Source organism: Falco cherrug, chromosome 5, assembly GCF_023634085.1.
Source record: "Falco cherrug isolate bFalChe1 chromosome 5, bFalChe1.pri, whole genome shotgun sequence".
Lineage (NCBI taxonomy): Eukaryota > Metazoa > Chordata > Aves > Falconiformes > Falconidae > Falco > Falco cherrug.
Window position 1 is genome coordinate 45,453,051 of NC_073701.1, and position 24,995 is coordinate 45,478,045.

The 24,995-nt window shown below is 47.2% G+C and overlaps 1 protein-coding gene across 7 annotated transcripts in view; it reads right to left on the reverse strand.

Moving 5' to 3' along the window:
• NTN4 (netrin 4) overlaps window positions 1–24,995 on the reverse strand; it is a 51,170-nt gene that overhangs the window by 19,306 nt on the left and 6,869 nt on the right. For 6 of the 7 annotated variants that reach the window (XM_055712382.1, XM_027815401.2, XM_027815398.2 and 3 more), the window contains one exon: window positions 8,772–9,059. The exons of the other annotated variant lie outside the window; for it this stretch is intronic. In XM_055712382.1, coding sequence (XP_055568357.1) covers window positions 8,772–9,059 — 288 coding nt within the window. The remainder of the gene's footprint in view (window positions 1–8,771; window positions 9,060–24,995) is intronic. 7 annotated transcript variants of the gene reach the window in all.

Here is a 24,995-nt window from a genome sequence, read left to right on the forward strand (position 1 = left end):
AGATATCAGTTGGTCTCACCACATATATTAGGTGGTCTGTCTGTCTTATCATATTGATATATGCTGAAATGTGTGCTAATGTTTAAAAGAATGAGAAGCAAATATAGAAAGAAACAAAAAAAATTTGCAGAGGGAATGTTTAGATCTCAAAGTATATCTTGTGTTTTCATATTTTCATTTTTGCTACCACTCACAAAATATTCTTCAAACTCTCAGATGCCTCACTTCCCTGAATTATCACTCTTTAATAAAATTTCTCTCTTTCATATATTTTTTAGATAAAGTCCACACAAACCAATGTTACAGAGCTACTTCACACACATTTAAAAGCATCTACCTGCTTAAAAACAGAAATTGGTTAAACCTATATTGGTCATGTGGTCATCTTCAGGTGGTTTTGATGGAGCCCTAACTCTCCGATGACATTTTTTGGTAGGGGTTTATTGCAGGCCCTTTGGCCATTGTGGTTAATTCTAAAGAAGTTGTAGTAGGCTGAACCATATCTGTGGCCAGAGAAATCTTTCAGCCTGTTCTTCACAGGACTGTCCCATCTGTTAGAACAGAGGGACCCACTAGACCTGCAACATGTGGGATCAGGAGGGGAAGGTGACCTGAGGGAGCCAGAGGGTGCCATGGTCAAAAGCAGGTGGTCTCTTGGTGATCATGGTGTTGAAGTAAGAAGGACATGGGAGAAGACTTGCAAGCAAGGGTATGCCTCAGACACGGGGACTCTTGGGATTACTGCAGAGATCTGTGCTCCCCCTGCCTGTGCCCACAGCCTGCAGCATCACCCCTCAAATTCAGCTCCCCCCTTGCCAAAGCTGCAAAAAGAATCAGTGGAGACTCAACCAATCAGCCAGCGACTGCTCAGCATTAATAATGTATGACTCTGAAACTCAGCAGCACCTAAGAAACCCTCAAAGGATTAAGCACCCCAAGACACCAGCAGAAAATGAGGCAAAACTCCCTGCTGAGGAGTATTCACAGTCCCAAGGCATAAGAGCCTGCATTTTCTGAAAGCCCAAGTATTGTATAATAGAGCATGTTGTGTTGCCAGAATAGGGGGAGGTGGGTGAAAATAAAACAGAAGAGGATGGGTATCCCAAGAACTTGACATGCAGCTATTAATTTGGCATGCAGAGCTAATAAGTAAACCACTAAATAGCTGTGTGCCAACTTATTAATATTAATCTGTATGTGAACTCTAAAGAGGTTTTATAAACTTAAACTGCTGTAGGAACAGCAGGCTTGTGGGCTCTCAGATACTGTGGCAAAGAGCGCTGCTAAAGAGCCAAATGTGGAAATGGTGCAAATCAAGCCATCTGGTGTTTAGATAGACCCTGAGGCAGAGCAGGGCATGATGCTCCTGGTATTGCTAGCTTGTAAAGGTACAATACACCTGGGGTGAAAGAAACAAACCATCTGGCTGAAAAAGTTAAAAAAATAACAGAATAGCATGATTCTGACTTCTGCATAAAGGTAAGCACAGGACCAGCACTGCAGCACAAAGTAGTAAGCTGCAATAAGGCTTTTACCGTTGGTCAGATTCCGCTGTCCATGCTGCTTCACCTTCCTCCAGAGCTCACACCACTCCTCCTCCACCCAACCCTCCCCCCCATCCTCAGTGCTATTTAACCACTTAGCAGGAACGAGCTACAGCTGCACATCGTCCATGCCAATCAACCTGCTGCCTTTGAGGCAAGGCCACAGCTGCATGTTATCAATGCTGATCAGCCCACTGCCTTTGTTCCTCTACAGACCAGCACAGAGGTTCGTAAGTTTGGGCTCCCCAGCCGATTTGGTGGGTGCTGTTGCAGCTTGGGTCAGGAGGAACCACATGTTCCCAGTCCTTATTGTAAGGGCACTACTTTGCAGTTATCTTTCTTCCAGCAATTATCACAACCGCATGCTCCAGATCTTCACCAGATGCTCCCTCCCAAGCCCAGATCGCACTGTCGATCCTGTATCCCCTTCGCTCACCTTGGCATGGGCTGGGATGGCCGTCCAGTAGCCCAGCCTGCTATGAACGCCTTGCAAACCTGTGGGCCCTTGCTTGCTGCAGGGCTGGGGACTTGTATTCTCAGTGGGATTCACGTCTGCCTGAGCACCCACAGAGGCTCAGGACATGACAGCCCGTCTGGCCCTGCTTCTGCATCGAATGCAGCCACCCAGGCTCTGGTCTTCAGGAGCAAGCTTTGGAAAAGGCAGCAGGGTTCCCAATTCCCGCAGTGCCAAGCCTTTATAGTGGTGCTACTGAAATGGGCTGGACCTTGAGAAAACTCTGCCTCTGAGGGCCCCCAGGGTCTCACGGTGGCCCTGACTCCTCTCAGCCAGGCAGTGGGGTGCAGACCTACTAATGGACAAGCTAAATGGCCAGTCTCGACTGAGTGAGGGGATGCAAACAGGGTCTTTAATAACTTGTTTCTTAGTGCAACAGCTTAGTTAATACTTCCCCCCCCCCTTTTCCCAGAATTTTAATGAAAGTCAGACCCAAGTGCTTCAAAAACCTTGCATCAGGCTGATGTACTTACTCTCTTTCAATAGCATTATAATGATTACCCCCCTAAAACACCTCTGCTTTAAAAAATCTCTCCATCCTAGCTTTATCCCATTGAAGAAAATCTCTTATTTCTTCTACACAATTCCAGCATGACAGAAAAGATTTTTATGCATTGGAAGCAACAAAAGAAGGTGAATGTTAGCAAGCCCTTTCTTGCAGCCTATAGGCAGACAGGTACTTTTTGTCAAGAAATACTGTGGCAGGTGAAAAGAGGAGAAAAACAGGACAAGAAGAAGGGGTAATAGAAGGAAAAGAGAAGTGGCAGCAGGTGAAAAAAAGCCAACAGACTGTCTACACCAGGCAAAATTAATGCCTGTGAGAGCTGCAGGAGGGCCAGATGTGAAACAGTGGTGCCTTGTAAATTCCCCATCATGCTACAGAGCGGCTGGGAGCTGGGGCTGAGAAACCAGCCCAGCAGCTTTGCTGGGACCCAGGGTAGAGCAGGGAAATGATGAGCCTGGCCTCAGGGATTTCTCCAGCACCTCAGCACCTTTCCGAAGGCAGAATGTGATCCCCACACATCAACAAGGGAAAGAGGACATACTGTCCTCCCTTTTAATTCACCTCAACTTACATTTAACTGTAAGGTGTACCCACTTGGGTCATTCTGGAGCATCGCTAAGTACACAAACACAATTCCCAGTACGTCTCACCTCTTTAAGCATTCACATGGCTCTTGACTCATTTAAGCAGCAAAGCATTCTCATAGCATTTTTCATTTTGTCATGGGGTCTTTACATCCCAGTTCACTTTCACACTGTTTCCCTTCTTAGCTTGACAGCCCCATCACAACGTCAGTCATTAGAGGGCACAATGCAAACAGTGTTACAAAAGTTGACTTCTGCAAGATAAACGAGCGAGTGATTTCTCTATAGAAAGACAGTTGCTAGGGCATGCTTCCTTCCAGAGCCTTTTGTTGCTGAATTATAACCTTCCAGCACTTCCTTTCAGATTGCAAATACATAGGGCTTTTTCTTTAGTCGGTTTCTATAAAATACTCCCCCCTATTTATCATGTTCCAAAATGTTGGGCAGTGAGAAAGAAATGCTGCCCTGAGGGAAAAATACTTTCAGTCACCTGTTATGAACTGATTTATATAGAGTACAACACAAATGCACACTAGAAGAAAATCAATGTCCTGAAGACCTGATAACATAAATAAGCTAAATAGCTGGGAGGGGCAACTGCTTTTAATAAAATTTCTTTCTTGGAACTGCTATAATCGTGTTTTCTATATTTTTATTTTTTATTTTCACGGAAAATGAGCATGATATCAGCTGAAAGGAAAATCATGGCATTCATACTGAGTCTCTAACGATAACTTTTAAACTGTTGTGCTTGAGCCACTGTGCCAATTTTAGAACCAATGCCTACTGGCTGCTGTCAGCACGCGGGGAGGTATTCTTTCCCAAAGCACCAGACAACCAAATTTATGCATGAGAAAATTCTCATATCCTATCGCATTCTTGTGAAAGAATACAAAGCTTGTTGTCCAGGGTGTGGGGGCTGTCTGGTGGGGTTTTTAAAAATTCCTTGAACAATAGGCTTCTGTCAGTGTTGCTGGAGATGTTCAGCATCTTTTGATGTCAGTAGCACGATAATAGTTTATAACAGCCACTGGGTTGGCCACATGGGAAGAGGGAGGAACATTCACCCTGCCTGACTATACAGAAGTGCTTTAGTACGGTAGCTCAGTTTACTCAGGATCCCAACGATACTGTATCCCCTCACTCTTTCATAACTACAGAAGGAGCCCGGGGAGATCAGCTGGCTATCTTGGGTATATCAAAATGTGTGCCTAAAATTAGGTGAGGTGTATCTGGGGTTTGGTGCCTAATTGTTGGGCAGCTTCCAGAAATCAGGATCCTGAACTGGTTTGTTCAGCCTAGAAAATAAAGCACAGTTCCTGGAAAAGCCCTTGGCTTACACTGACACAGCACCTTGCACTACTGAAGAGGTGTATAAGTGTAATTGCAGCAGGAGCATTTCAGTATGGCAAGCAGCACCACACCAAACCACCTTGAGCACATGTCTGAAGCTCACTGAAGCTTCTTCATCTCTAAGTTCTTATTTCCCACTTTCTTTCTTCAGAGCAAAGATAGCTGTTGTACCACCCTATTAAAACTGTCATTGAGGGGAAAAACAGAACAAGAGGATGAACAGAACCAGACAGTTTCATTTGTTCTCACTCTGTTCAGCAGGTGAAAGATGTGCAGATAGGGCTGCACTAGCAGGAGTGCTGGAGAGGAAAGAAAGGACGGAGTGGGAAACATTAGATAGCTGATAATATTGGATTATCAATGAGATAATTAAGTCATCAGTTGATACTGGGATCTCATCTTATAGGAAAAAAGCAGGAAGCCCCAGCCAGGACACAGTCCTCTAAGACTGATAACTCCTGCCAACTGTGAACACCACGTAGCTGTTGCAGGATTCTGCAGTCAGGGAGGGCCAAGGAGTCTCCAAGATGGACAAACTCCTGCCCTTGAGACAGAACTGCATAGCCCAGGTGGAGTATCTCTGGGTTTGCTTTCCCCACTTGGGAGTCCTAAGTTGCAAGATCCCACTTATCTCCAGGGTGATCTTGTCTTTCACAACCCTGCCATAGTTGCAAGCAGGCCATGGGGATGCTTTAAGTGGTAAGCTAGAGGGTTGGTAAGGGGCCAAGCATGCGCTGCAATAGCTCCATGCAAAGAGATACTGGGAAGGGGCAAGAAGCTCCTATGTCACAGATCAGCCAAAAAATCAATCTTCCCACAGCTACTGAGGATCAGGAGGGATCTCTTGTGTAGGTGAATCCACGTCTCTACTTGCACTGGTAGCTCGCCATGTAACGCAGCTCACAAACTGATCCAACTGCTTTGCATGGTGTGGGGTGCACTTGTCCATGCACATTTCTTCCCACATGGGGCTGTTGTCGATGAGATTTGGGTAGTGACCCTTTGAATAAATTTGGGAGAAGCTGGGAGGAGAAGGAAGTGTGTCTGTATACCCTGACAGCTGTCTGTTGCACAGAAGTGTATAACAAGAGACAGTCAGGATGACACTACCCATGAGGAGCAGCCCTTGCTGTCATTGGAAGACAGGCAGGTCTTCTCTGTAGTCTTCGCCCTCCACTACAGGAGCCCCATCTGTATATTCAGAATTCACCTAAAGGCTGACATGGCATTTCTGATGCTCAAACGAACCCAGAGCTTTCCTACATAAATTCCTTTTCCTTTTAGGAGAAAGGGCAGGCAGGGGAATTGCCAGCAAGATTTGCTTTGTGATACCTACACAGCAACTGCCATGGAGAGGAGCATCACGGAGAGTTTTGCAGCTGGGCAGTGGTGAGGGCACAAAACCAAACCTCTTCTCTTGTCAGGCCCTGGTGATTGCTTTTTGCTGTTGCGACTAATGTGGAATATTTTTTCTCACAGTGAAAGTTTGGATTCTGTAAAGTCCACCTTTGCTTTCACTTGACTCAGAGGGACCACAAAGGAGGTTATCCCACCTCAGTGAATGGAGCTACAGCTGCTTCTTCTGGGCTGGAAGAGCCCCTCTTTGTCCACAAAGCCACCCTGTTTGCATCCCACCTGTACACCCCAAGGATGTCCTCTGTCAGTATTATCTCATGGCCAAGATGGACTTCTAGCCTCCTTTTAGCCACATTTACCTTACCTGTCAGCTTCTCAGAACATGATAGCTCAGCCCTCGAGAAAAAAATGCATCTGCTGGGAGGCATCCCATGGCAGCAAGCTGGGCCAATGTCAAAAGCTGAGTGGAGCATCCCAGCCCCCCAGGTCAGGTCCCTACATCAAACCCGCCCGAGCAGCAGCTACCAGCATCCCTGCATAGCTTTGTCAGATCCTCTCTGGGTAAGATGGCTGAAATGCTTCTGGTTGCTTTGCGAGACTTGCCCAAGACCTGGCAGCTATGCCCAGCACCGCCAGGACACCCCGGCTTACTGCCCAGAACAGCCCGAAAGAAAATCAACTATATTACATCTGAGTCTTCCACTGGCCAAGCAGGGACTCCACCAAAGCCTGCAGTTAGGATTTTGCCTGTGGGCTGAGACCAAGCAGGGAGTTAAACTTGCACATATGTTTTTTGGAAAAGTTTGGGTTTTTTTTTTAAAGGATCTTAAACTTGCTTAGATTTTGATGTTAACTCTCTAACTTAGGATATATTCTTCAGGAGTGCCCTGGTCTAAACAAGCATAAAGACAGAGCCAGATTTTATAATCATATTGTGAAATGGTAATGTGCTTCCCAGCTTTTGTCATCCTCAGTTTTACAGTGAAGTTTCTGCTAAATCCCCATGTATATACAATTACATAAAGACAAGACTGAAGTCCCCATCTCACACTTGAATGACTGCTGTTCTTCAGAATTACCTTTTACATGACTTTTTCAGGTGAAATGCACAAAAATGCTCCCTCTCTGAAACCCTACTTTCTTTTCAGAAGTTTCAGCTAAGCAGCCACAGACCCTGCCATCTTTCATCCCTTTTCACGGGACGTTTTGCTGACATCGTGGAAATAATCCTCTCTTCCCATCCTGAAGCAACACACTGGCAAACCCCATCCTGGTATGCACAGGTGGGGTGCCACTGCAGTCCCCAAATTGCAGCAGCCTTGCTCCAGGCAGAAGCCTGGCACAGATTGGGCTCAGTCCCAGCTGCCACAATCCTGTGATGGAAAAAGTGGTACTGGGAGAATAAACATCTTACTACTCCCTGACCCTCCCCGCAAACCATGGGGCTATGTCACCCCTACATCAGCACATCCCTTATGGAACATATGGAATAAGCTGTGAGGCACAGTAAAATGAGTCAGCCTTACTGCAGAAACATCACCTTTGGGACTCTTGCCACACACACATTTATAACCGTTTTCCAGCCCCCTCGGGGATGGCGCAGGGGCTTTTTGCTGTTTCTTGCTTTGGGTTTCAGCGCGATTTTGGCACTTGATTCCTTCTCACAGCACTGCCTGTTACCTGTGCACTATGGTTTTAGCTGTAGTGGAAGCATATTTGGCTGCAGGCTCTGTAACAACTCTCAGCGGTGCTCTAGGACATGCCCCCATGCAGTTGTATCCCACCAAAATAACCCTGAGCAAACAGCTCTTTTTCAAAGACTTTTGCTCAGGGAACATCTGCGGAAAGTGGAGCAGTGCTACTTGAAACAGACTTATCAATCATAGCGCTGCACACTTTCAAATGGGTGTATTTTCAAGAGATTGCAAGACTAGTTCTATTAGAAGGGAAACATACTGTCTGCTTCACATCTGAGACGGTAATTTAAGTGAAATGAGAGTTCCCTGAAGAGCTGGACAGATGCCAGACCTCTTTACCTCAAGTAACTGCCTTATGTTTTTTTTATGATCTTTCCCTTTCTAACATTATTCAGCGCAGTATGTTTGATTGCCCTGGCTTTCCCTACTGCTTGTCTGCCAGCAAAGCCAGGACTTTCAAGCCAGCCAAGATGGGCAGAAAGGACAAGATATGCTGGGGACAGCAAGGTGTCCAACGCATTGGCCGCTGTTGTGCCTATCACCTCCCCAGCAGGTTAAGCGGCTGTCACTTTGGGACACGGGAGGACTGGGGTTTAAGTCTTGGCGGATCACAAGGGATTTGAGCTCAGAGCTCTTGTGATGGAAGTCCCCTCAAAACCGAAGCACAGGGTTTTTATCTAGAGAAAGGTATTGCAAAGTACAATTGAAAGCCTGAAAATGAGAGCCAAAACCCAGCTCTCTGGCCCCTTGGTTCAGGACCCAACCCTGTGTCTGAGGACCCTCCAGAAGCAACGGCAATCACAAGATGCCTAGTACCTTTGGAGAAGGTTTCCTCCTTCTTTGTCATCAAAATGTCCTGCATTTATTATCTTTTAGGTATTGTTTTATTGCATTTGGGTAGTTAGCATTTGGGGGAAGAAGGGAGACAGCAATCTTAATGTTTTTTAAGGATTCACATTAAATAAATTAGCATGGAGCACCCTTGAAGTGTGAGAGTCCTGGTGGACCCCACACCAAAGCACAAGGAAAGCCCAGCGCTTTAGCTTGACATGGAGACCACCTCCTTTGTAAAGATCACTTGTGCTCACTGTGCTTGGAATTCAGGGCATCACGTGTCAAATACCACATTCTTGATCTATGCCATACTCTATACCATCCCTACCATTCTTAAAACTCTGCTTTCCTGCAGTGCAGATGATGTCGGGCACATGTACATACCACGTGGAAAACGCCAGCTGCCTTGACAGGCTTGAATCCAGCGACAGGGATGCAGTGGTCAGCGTGGCCATTGCAGAAGCAGCTGCCCTTCACGATGAAGTCGTAGACAGCGTAGTGCAGGGGTGGTAGGGGCTGTGGGATCTGGGGGTCTGGGCTGGGTGGGAGGCAGGGGCAGCCTTGCCGCTCCAACAGCCGCACCCGCAGGTTGGTGATCTTCAGCTGTGCCTGGGCTTCTGCGCTGTATGGGTCCTCCGCAGCATAAGGTGGTGACAGGGCTCGGTATATCACCTGGGCAGAGAAATGCAGCAAGGGAAGCAGAAAGGAGGATGTCAGCCAGCCCCATGGTGGCCTGGGGGGTGGGATGGCAATGGGAACATCCCCTGGGAACATGCACCAGTCTCTCATGGTGCTCTTCCCCTTCCTCAAGCAGCAGGAGCAGCAAATCTACTTCCACCCCCAGTGTGTGAAAGTGACAGCCCCCCTCCCCCCATGATCCCCTATGTCCCTAAGCAAAGTGCTGACCCTATGGGCATCAAGTGACATTTTGCTATTAACTTAAAGCAGAGGCTGGTGCCGCTGGTGCATGGTGTGGCCCAGCACAGGGACTGGCAGTCCTGGCAGGCGATGCTTAGGTGGGGCACTCTTCATTAACCTGCTGTCCCCCAGAATGGGTGCATTTTTTAGCAAATAAGCTCAGATTTCTAAATATTTGACATCCGTGAGTCCCAGGCTGCTTCGAAGCAGAAAAGTGATTAAGTATGGCAATTAGTGACAGCAAGCTGATAGTTGATGAAACCAAGATAAGAAAGAAAGAAAAATGGGGGGGTTCTGAAGTTTAAACGGATACTTATCAGTCAGTCTTTATTTTAACTTCAGTTTGATTGAATAAGTAAATATTGGCTCAAGCTGAAAATTGAGAGCACTAGATAAAAATAACCAATTTTCTTGAAGAGGTTCATTTTAAAGTTGTTGGTCTAACTGCCTACAGCGGGACATCAGGAACAGCATATACTTTATATAACTACCATTGGCATAAAATGACATATTTATGATGCATATTAGTTACTGGTACGTTCAACTTACAGTGAAGTTACTTTCTAAATAGTTAAATAGCTCTTCACTGGATAGCCACTGAAGGCTTGATGAACTACAATATTTACAAGCAACATTTGATCAGTCACTTGATGAGTGTTTGAGGGCGTGCTGCAGCCTAATGGCTGGATGCTCTGCTCCCAGCAGTGGCTTAAAACCTCCTCAAATCACCCTGCTGCCCCACTGATAATCACCCACACCACCTGAAACGCTGGCCAGCCTCCTACAGAGCCAGGATGTGTGCGGCAGTGAAGGGCGACCATCATTTTTTGTCAGGAGATGCTGTGGAGTGTGGGGCAGCAGGCAGTGTGTGAGCTGCTGGCATCGCTTAATGGGATCACAGCCTCTTCTCCTTAAATCCACTTCTCCTGAAGGATGTGGCTGTTATGCTTCAGCTGATGAAGGCTTCCCTTTTATTCCACCATGATTCACAGATCCTGGAAATAACGACCCCAGTGCTGCCAGCTTGCTTGCCCATGAGCTTTGCCTGTCAGCTGCTGCCCCTGCCAGCCCCACCACTGCTGGCACCACTCCTGGCCAGGACCTGGCTCCTCTCCAGAGCTGCCAGGATCCAGCTGGAGGAAGCTCTGTCCCAGCCTGGAAGAAGATTTAGAGCTCATTTTGGAGCTGAATGGCGGCAGTGTACTTTTGCACATCCTGTCAGCCTGCCAAATGCAGTTGCGACCAGCGGCCGGTGACAGCCAGGCTTGGGTGTGCTGGTGCTGGGTGCTGTGCACTGGCAAGCACATCGTGGCTGCAGCACCCTACCGCCATCCTGCAGACTCTCCTTCCCAAACAAATTTGAGTATCTTCTGCCAGAAAGACATAGATAAGGGAGAAGGTTAACTGGGAGAGGTGGTCAGAGGACAAGGCTGGTGAACAGTATGCCCCTTATGTAGAAGTGTTGAGTCTGATGAGGAATATTAATAGAGTAACACATTTCAAAAGTATTTTTTTCCCCCCTGTCTTTCAGGAACATACAGAGTTTTTCCTGCTTTCCTAAAATAAAAACATCAAGAAGATATGAACAGAAACCCAAGCAAACCCAACTATCAGGTCCTGCACCTCTCCCCAAGGCTTGTTATTCACCAAAATTTAAATCAATGTCATTCTGATCATATTTACTCATTAGTGGCTTTATGAACACGAGATGCTTTCAGATATGGAAAGAAAATTCCTTGGGAAAGGAATTTATTTCTTTTTAGTGGAGATGATGGAAAATGCTGGGCTGAGAATTTTCTGTAAAAACTAGCATTTTGGGTTTCTCGCTATTACATAAATCACATCTCAGAGAATTCTTTGTTTTCCTGATTCAGATGGAAAAAAGCAAAGCAAATACATAAATGGGAAGAATTTACGCTAGATGCAGCTGCAGGCTTTCCTCTCATTATTTTCAGTTTTTCTTGTTTATCTATCTCCATTTAATGCACGTGACTAACGCTTGTAGTTTTAGCAAAGACAATTGCAGCGAGGAAGTCAATAACCCTGAGCACCTTCATGTTGAGAGAGTTAAATCTTGTTTGTGTGGAATTCAGGGGGAGTTATGCTGCTGATTTCAATGGAGCCAGTATTCCTGTTCAGGCCCTAAAATATTACAAACATTTCTTTTTATGGCTACTTGAAAACAGTGATGCTAAACATGAGCCCTGCCTGTAATTCCCAGGGGCTGTGGGCTCCCAGCCGCTCCCCCCCTGGCTGCCCTGTATCACTCTGGTGATGCCCAGTCCCAGTTTCAGAGCTGCGCTGCACCCTGCAGCACTGCAATGTAGCATGGTGAGCCTGGTCTCAGTGCTGCCAAGACAGTAAACACCCTCATCCCTCCATCCCAGACGCTAGTAACCCTGCTTTAATAAAATACAAACCAGTCATTATAACATGTAGGACACCAGACAAGCAGCAATTCTCTGCTCTGCCCCAGCAGATTGAGCTGGAGCCCCCAGAGACTGCATAATAAGGTCAAGCGTGTGCTTCCCAGCACGATTTCCCTGTTCAGTTATTAACCTTGCTGATTTATCCCATCCCATCTCAGGAGTCAGCACATCACTGGGGCCACACCACCCTCATACAGCTGTTATGGGTCCACGCTCCTGTGCTGTCCAGCACCCCAGCCCCACATACACACACACACGCAAGTGCCAGATTTCCTGCTTTTATCTCTCCTTGTACTCTTCCGTGCAATTCTCCCACCGATAGGATAGGCTCGGGGCTGTAGCATTCTGTCCATGAATGAACTATGGTTTCCACAGAAAACTTGACCAGATTTTCTCACCTAGCTCTCAGGAAGAGGAAATGATGGCTGTGGATTGGGCCCACTGCCATGAGCATCCCAGTGCAGCTGGGGAGCACTGGTCCAACGGAGTCGATCAGGGGAGCCCGCAGGCCCCAGCTACCTCAGTCGGAGGCCCCCTCAACCAAAATACTGTTTAGTTTTAACAGTGCAGGGGAAGAATGTAGGCAGGATTTGAGAACATGTTGCTGACATATATGTGCATCCAATGATGGGGTTCTGCAAATCCATCATCTCCCTGGTGCCACTGGGCAGGACTTCAGTCCCACTGCATGGCCGGGGGCAGCTGGCTCCTCTGATTGACTCTGTTGGGCCAGCGATCCCCAGCTGCTCTGGAATGCTTGTGGTGAGGTGCTCAATCCACAGCCATCATTTCCTCTTCCCAAGAGCTTCCCAAGGCCCTCTGGGTTTATCCTGCTAAAGCTACCCAGAAAACATGCGTGCCAGGCTCAGCCTGCAGGGAGAGAAGCTCTCTGCAGCAGCTCCACCACCACGGTTGTGGTCTTGGCTGATGTAGGCACATGTCACGTCAGCTTTTCAGCTGTTGGGGCAGCCCCTCTGCCAGACACAACGGGGGGATGGCAGTTCCCTCCCACCCTCCAGAGAAGCCTCTGTCTGCAGAGCCATCAAGCCCATTACTCTTACTGTCCCAAAAACGCTGGAAGAAGCTGCGCCCAAGGGTCCTGCCAAAAAGCCATGTTGTAAAAATAGCTCAGTAAGGCATAGAAGAACATCTTTTTTTGATAGATGATGTTGTCCTTGTTTTCACAGAGTGAGGCCTCTGCCAGAAGAAAGCTCCACCACATGCAAGAGAACACATCCCCTTGGTGGTGGAGCAGTGGCAGCACAATGTGGCCACCTGCACGCAGCAAGCCTCACCAGAAAGCACCCCACAGTGACCAGACCTCCTGCTTCCCCACTCATGCCTGTCCCTCTATACATGTCTTACGAACAACGTGTCAAAACCCAGTATTACAGTGGTCGGCAGACAATGTGACTTTCCCCAGTAGTCAGCACCACATATGATAGCACAGCGTGGGAGGCTTGGATGTTTACCTCAGCAGCTTTTTAGTGCATGCACTAATCCAAGTTTTCTATTTTGTAGAACAAGTAGGAATAAACAAACTGAAACCTCACAGCACTTCTCTGCTAGGCATGCCATAATATATCTTATAAAAGATCCTAAGATATTTTCATCCCCAGTGTTGCTAGCTCACCATAATTTTTATGATACTTGGGATTCTTCCTAAACACAGCCCCAGGAACCAAATCTTTACCTCAGCTTCCATTGAAAACTAAGTATCTGGCAATATCTCATATCTGCTCAGCAAATGTCACAAACCAGGAGGCAAATAAAAAGAACCTCTGTCTTCAAAAAAAATATTCTAGTATCTGGGGTAATGTTCCCTCCACATCGCATGGAATTATGTTGTTGGATCCCATGTCCTATAAAAGCGGACTTTGTGTGAAGCAACATCCATAGAGGAGTGATTTAGAAGTTGCACAAGGATTGTTTTCGGTGGGGGGAAGTCTCTCTACACAGCCAAATGGAAACTGTAGAGTGCAATCCCTGAGGGACAAAGGTCATTGCGATGCCTTGAGAGGGTCGGGTTCAACTGAACCTCCTGGTGGGATTCCCACTGGTGGCAGGAGGGAGCCCATTCCACTCCCAGTGGAGTGGGAGTGGAGAAGCTGCCCTGCAGCACCTTGCATATGCCATGAAGTAAAAATATGTCACTCTTCAGCCAGACCGCTCCGGCTGTCTGCAGTTTGGGCACATCATTACACAGACACCCTCTAACAAATTTCCACAGCGTTTCCATTTCCTTACGGGCTGTCATGAGCAACTCTTGCTCTCTTGATTACTTCACACTTTTTTGTCTTAGTGGCACAAGAAGCCTTAGCTACTTGCCATTCACGGATGCAGTAATGTAGCCCTGCATACAAAGCAGCAGCCATGAACACGGCGCACTCGATTAGCTGCTTGCACTGCAGTGACCTCGATCTATAAATACATAAAAGTCCCTTCACAAGAAGTACCCTAGTATGTTTACATGTGAGAGGCAATGAAAGGACATCTTTATATATATCTCCACAGTGGGAAGGAAAATGCTAATGAATGATGCTGAGAGCAACAAAACAGGCTCTGAAGTCAAAGTTGCCTGAGGAAGTCAACAAAACCAATGAAAGATTTGCCACCAGCACAGCCTTCTCGATGAGTCATGGACGCACCACCCACTGCAGCTACAAGGGCCCGGACCTTTGTCAAGATACAAGTGTCCACAGCAATAAAATGGGGCCCTTTGGGACGCAAATGCCCATGACATTGAAGACACACTCATGATCCACAAAAAGCTTCTTCCTCACAGACCTCCAGAAATAGGCACAACTGCAGAGGCCATCGACAGGGACCTGCAGCCCCCACATATGCCCCTTCCCTGGGTCCCTGTGCCTGGTGAGAGGTGCCACACTCCCACCTCCAGCCAGGAGCCCAGCCTCAGCCAAAGTTTCTCCCCCTGAACCTGGAAGACACCAGGACACGTTCACAAAATGACACCACCAGTAAATTACAAACAGAGGGTATAAATGGATGGAAGACTCAAGAAGTCAGGAAGGAGCTCCCACTTCAGAGAGGATGTGCTCACACTTCCTTCGCACAGCCCTGCTCGGTCACCCTGAGGTGATGCAGGGAACCTTGGGGCTGAGATTGCTCTGTGCTCATTCCCCTGTGCCTTCCCAGGAAAGAGCAATTACGCTTATCACCCAACAGCATGTGCAAGAAAGACTGAGGTGAGACTGTCTTATTGTACATGTGAGGATGGCTTATTCAAGGTTTGCTGTTGGAAACAAGTCAACAAACAGACATACAGCAGAAATAAAAGCAATAAATATTAAAAACATAACCACATTTTTATTTGGTTATAAATGAAAACCAAGGTGGTAACACTGCATGAAGTGATCTGTGGTTTCTTTCCAAGAGAGACTGGTCGACTCTACCCTATATCATCCATCCTGGATGCATGAAAACACATCTACAAGCACTCTACAATAATGACCAATAGTAATTCACCTATTTGGCTCATGGGCATTTGATAAATTCAGTACGGCTTTGTTTGATTTTTGCTGGAGGATTTATTCCTTTCAATGCATTTTACAGGAACACGGGTAAAAAAATCATAAGAATAAAAAGAATGTAAGGTTTGCTGTCTTCTCCAAATAGATAAGATAGCAAAAGCAATGGGGGACATGCACCACCTTACAAAAGGACATGTGATGTTTAGGGAAGCGTTTAACAGAAACAGCTTTGCATTAGGAGTCTGCAGTGTCTCTCGGTATGCAGGTGTGAAATAAATGTGGCTAACTGGCCTGTATTATGGGGCCCCGTTGAAACTCCACAGCATGGAAGCTATCTGGTTTATTTAATGCAGGGGCCCTCAAACGTTTTAACCAGGGGGCCGGCGCGCGGATGCAGTGGCAGGCAGTCACCTGCGGCTGCTTGGTTCCCCCCCCAAACCCCCGGCAGGGGGGGGCGGGGGGGTCTGTAAATACCGGGGGCCAGATTGAGGACCCTGGGGGGCCGTACCCGGCCCGCGGGCCGTAGTTTGAGGACCCCTGATTTAATGCCTGGACAAGGCTCTGAAAATGTAGGCAGTAAAGGCAGTGGTGGAGCTCTGCCAGCACATCCAGGACTTCATCCCTTTGCCTCCCAAAAAGCTTCCCTCGAGCCCAGCAACAGCCGAGGTGAGGCACTGCCTGCCTGGTGCTGGAGCTAAGGCGAAGAGAGCCCTTGTCTCCCACCTCCGGGCTCCAGGATTTCCAGCTGTGTGCCTGGCATTGCCTCACATCTTGTGCCCACGGGTTCTGGCTGTTGCTCGCAGCTGCACACAGCCACAGCACAAGCTAAGCTGCTCTGTGCTATATCTGCTGCTCGGTACCTCTGCCACCCCCAGCCACTGCGTGTCTGCACCCTGTCCCCCCGTGCCTCCCTCCACTGCCAGCCCAGCCTGTCCAACGGCCTAGACCCTCTCCCATTGGGAATACCCAAAAGTGGCAACTGCCTTCAGCCTTGGCTGGACTTGTTCAGAGAAGCTTAGCTGGGAAATTTTATTGGGCCAATTAAGCTTTCCTTCTCAATAGAGGTAAAAGTTAAAAGTAATAATTTCTCTTGGTAAGCATTACGGAAAGCTCACAGCGGGCAATAAAGCTGATTTGTAGGAATGAGTAATTGAAAAAACAGTAATAATGATGCAACACCTATGTGCTCACTGGGTCAGTCTATAACATCAACCTGCAACAGTGTCTGCTTTCAGCTTCCACCCACGAAACTGCATTAGGAGCAATAAACCCATCATCACCACAACAGCCTGATTGCACTTTTCTTTTTTTCACCTGCAGATGGAGTTGGATGTAAATTTAGCTGCAGAAATCCAGTGCCAGCCAGGTGCTTCCACTTCAGAGAGGATGTGCTCACACTTCCTTCGCACAGCCCTGCTCGGTCACCCTGAGGTGATGCAGGGAACCTTGGGGCTGAGATTGCTCTGTGCTCGTTCCCCTGTGCCTTCCCAGGAAAGAGCAATTACGCTTATCACCCAACAGCATGTGCAAGAAAGACTGAGGTGAGACTGTCTTATTGCACGTGTGAGGATGGCTTATTCAAGGTTTGCTGTGCCAAGTGGCAAGACACACCCCAGAGCAATAAATCCTATTTGGTACCCATGGGGAGCAGCGACAGTCCTTCCTGCCCTGACACGTTTGGGAAGCCCTTTTTACAGCGGGAAGCCTCAGACACAGGAGCTGCCTGCTTCAACAGGGCTCCCTCAGCCCTGCCAGTGCAGGAGCAACTCAGGCACCCTGTCTATCAGGTGCATGGTCTAACCACCAGACCTAGTACCTACAACAACCAACATATTCCCTGCCCACATACGTCCCCTGAGAGAGACACATACTCTGCAGAAAGGTTTTTCTTGCCTCCCAGTTTCAGTACTGAGGGCTCAACTCCATGCTAGCGTTTACCCTCATGGTCAGTATTTTAGTTTCCAGGGATTTTTTGCATCAGTGTGGTCAACTTCTGCCAAGCTCTCTCCTTGGCTCTTCCTGGAGGGGAGAGCTATGTCTGCAGAGGTCTGTTTTGCTGGCAAAGCCTTCCCGTGTCTTTTAGATTAGTTTCCTACTGAAACAGGCCTTGTGCCATTGCACTGCATGTGTATCTATGCGTCTGTCTGTCAGTCCACCCTAAAAACTTTTGAAACCACTGGCTAACTTCAACCACATTCAGGAGATATATCTTAAAGGATCCTAAAAGTTTTATGAAGACAATCTTGTCCCTTCACAAAATCAAGCCTGGTGGACTCCTCCCCCTGTGAAGAAGGCTGCTAGAGCCACAACGCTGGTACCCTCTATTGGCAAAACAGACTTATCTGATGTATTAACACACCAAGAAAAAGAGCTTTTAAGAGAGAAATCCATGTGCATCTCTGTGCTATGTTCATTGCAATGATCCTAGGCTAAAACAGGACTTTTTGGCAGATGCTGTAAATAATTCACATGGTGTGGGAAGCTCATTGGCTTAAACTGGGCAGGTATCACTCACCAGCTCCTCTAAGACATTTTGTTTTTCTGCCTCTCAGACCAAGTGGACTGCAGGGAAGAAGAGCCTCTCTTTTTCTCACAGAGAGCTCTGACCAACGCCTGCATGTGCACATTCATGGTGTACACTTCAGCAACACCTGGGTGAAGATGAAACAGCAACAGAGATTGCAAAACCTGCCTTACCATTGCAGAGAGGTGACCATCAGAAACACTAAGAGCACAGTGAGTAGTGGAGCCTGTCTTTCAAGCCACAGTGTGAAGCATTCTGTCCATATACCCAAGCAATGGTGACAGAAACCCGCTGTGTACTACCACCAGCACCCCCTGAGGTCCTTGAGATGCTGGAGAAATGGCACTCCTGCAGCTGTTACGGCTGTTTCATGTATTTCGAAAAAGAACAGCATTTGGCCCATGCCTACAACCCTTCTGCAATCTTTTACAGCACATAAGGCAAATGATCCCTTGTCTCACCATCCAAGAGTGATGCAATCCTACAAAGACTTCAGGAGGAGAATCCAGGTATTTCAATTAACCGGCCCTTGTGGGGGCCTTGCCAAATTAATTTATACCAAGGCAATTTTTATCTTTTTGGAAATTCAAGGCATTCTTCTGCCATTCTCAAAAGTGAGAAGCTGTATGGGAAGAGCTCCTACTCAGGTGCAGCAGCTGGCTGGTGTGGGGCTGTGAAAGGCACAAGGAGAGCTAAGCAAGCACCTTGGGATTTCTCCATGATCCTTGACATCTCTAGCAATAATCAATCAGATGAGAGTCATCTTCTCTTCCCTTCAACACCCTGCCACACAATTTCCTTAGACAAAAATGAAACACTGCTAGGTCACACCTGTCTTCATGCAGACAATGATCACAGAAGTAACAGCCTTACCAGAAAAATCTCTCTCCAGCTCAAAACAACCCAAAAGGTTTGGATTTTTTCACCTCCAGTTAACAGTGCTTCTCCAAGAATTGACAGTTTATTCCACAATGGGTTTATTTTGCCTAATCACTACTTTCACTCATCAGATAGAAACACTCAGTTTCTTGGCTCACAAAACCCTCCAGATGCATGATATCATCAGCTATGCACTATCAAGGAAAATAATTTTGGTTTTTTCTCAGCTTCAGAATCACCGTTTCCAAGGCTACACTATCCTGCATAGGAAAATGAAACAGCATATTTCAGTTGATCATATGAAAAAGTCCTTTGACCCGCCAGTAAGAAAGATGGTATTTAAATACTCTTCCCTCCAGCAATTCCCCTCCTTTCCCTATCCCCACAAAGATTTATGTTCTCAGCCTTGGCCTGCCAGCAGTACCTGTTGTGCATATGGAAGACCAAGAAAACCTGGAGCTACCTCCAAAGAGCCAAACAAAGAACTGGACTTGTTTGTTCACAGGCAGGGCTGTGAGAAAAGCTGGCTCACTCCCCAGAACTGCAGAATAACCCCTTTAACAGCTTCTGAGTGCGACGCACCACTGCAAAAGCCTGCAAAGCAGCAGGTTAGTGTTTCAGTAACTGCAATAGTACTAAGGATCAAGGGGATTTCTTTCAGCCTCAGAGTAACCTGATTTCATGAATCTTTTTCAGTTGCTCTTCTCTATAGTGAAAAGGCTTTGTGTCTATAGAACCGGCTGCTTAAACCATCCAGTTACCGTGACCTACACTTAATTTTAGGAAAAAGAACACCTGTCTGAAATACATGCAAATATGCACTGTCAAAAGGGTCATGAGAAATGGCACCCATCTTTCAACTCATGGCTATAGATTTTGACCACAGCAATGAGGGATGCTGTGGGGAGACTGGTGATAGAGAGTCATGGCATGTGTCTAGTAAGTTTGTTTTTGGACATTAACTTCTTTTCTTCCTGGAAATGTTGCCCAGGGAGAATCTGAGGACTTCAATTTGCGTAGGATTTTGAACAGTGGTAGACCGGATATCTCATGCCAACGCCCATTGTGTGTGATGATTAATCTCAGATTAAGTCCCCATGAGCTTTTGATCCAAAACTTCTGAGATGTGTCAATTCACTGCTTTAGGTTACACGCTTCCCCTGTAACCAGTTGTATCCAGGATTCCCAAAGAGAAACATGGCAGCCCCACTTTCCAGCCAGTGAACTGGAGCTGAATAAGTAAGCCAGTCCTCTCTCCATGACAAAAATGAACTGTGAAATGAAGCAGTGGGGTGCAGTGCCTGAAGAGAGACTCTGGCTGCACTGCTAAAATCCTGTGGCACTTTTCTCAAGGGAAGCAATAGCCCTGCTAACGAGGCCAGATGCCAGTTTAGAGAATTAAATTCTGCCTACCCAAATTCCTCGTTTCATGTGGGTACAGTGCTCTTCACTTCCTACATAAGAAGTTTGGAAAGGGTCTCCTGCAGCCCTGGGACCCATTCCCTCCTGCTGTTGGCAGCCTACAATATACCCCTTTTCACAGACTGGTCAAGCTCCCTCCGAGGAATAATTTGTTTTAGCCATAATTGGAGGCTGATCCAGAAGCCCTGATCCGCAGTTGTTAGAAACTTGCCGTTCTAAACGGGGGACTGCCGATACGCACTGTTAAACACTGGCTGTGCTCCATCCCAGAGGCGGCTGCAATTCAAGAGCTGGCCAAGCGGAGGGCCAACCTCCAAGTGCCAAAAGCACTGGGAACGCCAGAGAGAAAAGGAGACGATGAGACCTTCCTGTGCACTAGCTGCAATGGGGAGAATTATGCAGACGCTCACCGGGCAGGTTGGAGGAGCATCTCACTCCTCGACCATGCTGGTGCTCCAGAGATGCAGAACACCTGGGAGGTCTGGCAAAAGGACAACTCATTCCTCCAGGACTGCCCATGAGAGAGGGGGAGGTATCTGTCACAACCTGACCCAGAGATCTGGCGGTCTCATTCCTGGTACTCCATGTATGGAAAGCTTAAAAAGCAAGTGCCAGTGCCCAGAAAACAGCAGTTGTGTCGCTCAGCCCTGACGGTGCCTGAACTCTAGAGAGAAAGTATCTTTTATGGTAATATTCTCTGGAGACCAAAGGTTTGTCTCCACATGTACCCAGAGCTGCTCTCAGCTCCTGTCCTCCCAAGCACAGGTAAAACCTAAGTTCAGGTTTCACCTTTTTCCCCGAATCCTCTTTTTGCTGCCCCCTTATTTAAAGGTTCCCACCCTCTGGCCCGCTATGCTAAAGGCAGTGGAAACCCTACGCAGGGCTTGGGAAGACGGGCTTCCCTGCCAGGAGGGAAAGCCTGGGGGCCAAGCCAAGAGATACACCTCCCCACAGCCGTCAGCTGGTGGGGGACAGCATCCTGCTGGTGTGCTGTCGCTGCGATTGCTGCCGTGAGCAGGGAGCCCCGTGCCACGCTGGGTGGCAGGCACACGTCCTGCTTGACTCTCACAAACCCTCCCCAGCCACCCTGCACTGAATAGGCAGCTGCCGCAGCCTGGGATTTCTAGGTTCCTACATAATTTCATTGACTGCAGCCTGACTTTGTTTACTTTGTCTCATTACCTGTTCCCCTAGAAATCATCATTATTCTTGTGCTTATGAAATAATGCCCCCATGTCTTGCTAAACTCACTGATATAATGCAAAGAGCTGGGCTGGGGCTGGCCGTCACCCCCATCACCCCTGGCCCCTAGCTGAACAGACTCTCCTTTGCACGTGGCATTTCTGTGCAGAGCTCAACTATTCCTGCTTTTCCAAAGACAGAATGATAAGGAAGATGCTGTTAAAGGTTGGGGTTTTTGTCCTACAAAAAGCACTTCTACAAAGTGTAGAGATGGGACGTGAAAACATATTTCCCTACCCATGTCCTCACGTGTCCTGAGCACTGCTGAACACCAGCCAGGATCCCTCTTTCCTTCTCATCAAATTGGGCCTTTGTTTTCTGTCTGTGCAGACATCAGTGGCACAGGATGATTAAAAAAGCCATTTTCAGCCTTGTAATGGGCTGATGTCCCAGGCTGCTTTGAGGTTATTCTTGCATTTGCCCAGGTTCTTTGTGGAGTCCCAAGTCCTGCAAGTGACAACTCAAATCTCTCATGACCCATGAGATGAGAGCATTGAAGATGTAGCTTCATTTCAGGACAACAATGATAAGCTTAAAACCCAAGCTTATTCAGGCCTAAAAGACAGGCAAAAAAATGGGTAAAAGCTTCTAGGCTGCAACAGAGTGTTTCTACAACCCAAAATTAGGGCTCCAAAATAAAGAATACCAAGCATCTTTAACTCCTGTTTGTGTCAGCAAGTGTTGCAGTTCCTCTCACTGTGTATCAGGGCCAAAGTTTTGAGTAGCAGGACACAATTTACTTCTCTACACAGCTCATTTCAGGTAGAATCAGTAGGACTGGTGTCCAAATCCTTAAGGAACAGAGGTAGGCTGCATGCAGTAACAGCGCAAGGCAAAACATTTGAAGGTTTTTCTGCTACAGAAGGCACAAGAGATCAATAAAATGCTCAGTAAGACACACACCCTACAGTAAACCAGTGGTATGTGATGTTTCAAAAGTTAAAAGCACGTTAGAATTTGTTGCTGGAATATAGTCAAACTGCAAATACGCCTCTCCTATTAGCAGCAAGCAGCAACAATAGCTGAGGTCTCCAAGTGATTTATTAGCAGTATTCTGAATAGATGAACACTCAAATAAGTTAGTAATTTACTAAAATCTTGTCAAGGAGACTCTGCTTCAGTAAGTCCTTTTATCCTGGAGCTTGTCTAAATGGGGACACTCAGGCGAGCTAATCTGAATTGACCACAGATGGGAATGTAAAGTGAATGAGATAATTGCATTGCAGAGTGGACAGTCACTCTCGCTCACAGTTAAAGAATTAACATCTGCTGAGGGCCCCTTGTTGATGAGCCCTTAACAGTGATCTCAGGCCAAGGATAATTTTAAGATTAGGGTGTAAAAGAAGAAAAATTAATATGATCTGAACCATGGGAGGGAAGACAGCCTTTTATGCATACTAATAAAATTGGCATTCCTGTCTGAGCATGAAACTAAGTTTGTTTCTGCATCTTGTTTACTTAGATCAGATTATGTTTGGCTGGTGAATCCAGTTCTGATTTCCCTTGCAATAATGTGGCTGAAGGGTTACACCCTGTAAAACTGTGGAAATACTCTGGATATGTAGCACACTTGTATAATCCAGGCTAAAATTTGGCCCTAGCCTTTCTGTTAAAACACTGATGACATAAGGCCAGCATTTAAAGGTTTCTGCCTATGCTAAATAAACTGCTGCTGTGAAAAAAATGAATTTACTAAATTAAACATGGGGAAAGTCTTTGGTGGCCCCTCTGCATGCAGCTGATCTGAAATTATTCCTTGATAGGGGAGTTTCTTGTCCCCTTCACAGTGTTGCAAATCTGACCCCTCAAACTGGCAGATGCTTGAAGCTTGATGGAAACCTGGGTTGGCTGTATTGAGGTTTCCTCCTCCTTCCTGCTTCTCCTTCACCCATACTACTGGACGGATCCCATGATGGGGGACAGCCTGGCCCTAGGTGTTGAACAGTAAGTGCTTCTGAAAGCAGTGCCAGCCTGTGGGTGGATTTCTGAGCAGGATGCAGTGAGTGCCTGGGGGATGCCAGGGCAGGAGGCAATCTGCCCTTTTCCTCTGTTCCCTGCTGAGGAGGGGCTCAGTTGTTTTGTTTGGCTCCTGGATCCTTGCAGAGAAGTCATTGCTTTCCTGGCTGCTGAAAGTGGTGGTGATTCTTCTTTGCATGAGGCCAGATTACAACCAGGCTGCTCCGGCATGGGGCTCAGCTTTGCAAAGTCTCTGAGCTGACCCATGAACTCATGCTTACTTCCACGAAGAAAGCCTTTAAGGCCAAACCTGGGGCATCAGTGTAGTGTTCCTGATACCAGTACTGTGCCATGCAGCCTTCAACCTCTGTCCTTTCCTTCCTAATCCCACCCTTGAGCTGTTGATCCTCCAGCTCATGCCTGCTTGAGTGTGAAAGACTCAGATGCATCCAAAGCAGAGGATACCCACACCTTGTGGTTTTGCAGCATCAGTCATAGGTAGCAAAGAAGAGCAGAGACCTGCCAAGTCCCTGCCTAGGTGACCCGACCCACCAGCAGACCTGTCAAGTGCCACACATAGCATGTGACATTACCTCTTCTGGCTCCCACCGCTGTGGTGGCATCCAGCTTGGGTGACCACAGCCACAGTCCCACCCTCTGAGCACAGATTGCTCTCCCAAAGCTCTCCACCACCCCAGTCCCACCACCACAAAGGGAAGCCCAGAGCTGCTCGACTACAGAAGAAAGATGAAAGGCATCTCCCAGAGCCATTTCAGCATCTCTGATTTCTCCACCAGCCCTGAGCTCTGGACCTTTGAAATGAACCCAGAGGCCTGGCAGTGCTTTCTGTGCTATCATAAATCTCCTCAAGATCAACATCATGGCAAACCGTGATGAGGGAGGATTTTTGTCGCAAGAGTTGAACTAGGCATCTAAGGAATGACTCCTGATAAACGAGGGCAGAAGAAATGGAAAAAAACTGACCTTTCTTTTCAATGAAAACTGGAGCGGATACAGCTTTGCTCCAAATTAATACAGGTGATTTACTAAAAAGAGGCTGTAAGCCCCTGAGTGAGTACTATGGGCTTCTGCATGCTACTGCCTTGAAACAGGGCTCGCAGGCACCGTAACCATCGGCAGACATGCAGGCGGATCAGCACTGCCTGCTCTTTGCAGGGGGCTAAAGCCAGAAACCACCAGCCCAACCAGCTACTCAGGGCTGTGCCAAGCTCCAGTGACATTTAGGGTGAGCCGACAACTCCCGAGGCCTCCCCTGAGGCAAATTGCTCATCCAAGGGGATGGGCAGCAATGACCCAGCTTCCAGCAGCACCCAGAGACCTCACAGTCCTGCAAAATCCTGATTCTGTGCCAGGAAATGCACATGTGGCGTTGAAATGTTTGAAGTGGAAGAAAGTGCTACACAGATGGTGTGATACAAGTTTGGATCACGAGTTACAGTAGTTAGATCTCAGTTAAAAAACTCTACAAAGTTTAAAACGTAGTCCAGTTGCAGTTGCAGAATTTATGTTTGTGGTTTAAAAAAACACCCTGGCAACTGAACTGCAATTAAGTACTGCCCTTCAGACCTGGACATTTCAGATGACTGCATATTCGAAGCCACTGTTTCAAGTGAAATTACTGTTTCCATGTGTCTGAAATAAGGTGCTACCAGAAGTGGGAGTAAAGCACAACACAACTCCAAACAGAACACAAAACTCCGATGTTTCTTTAGGTGAGATACATGTT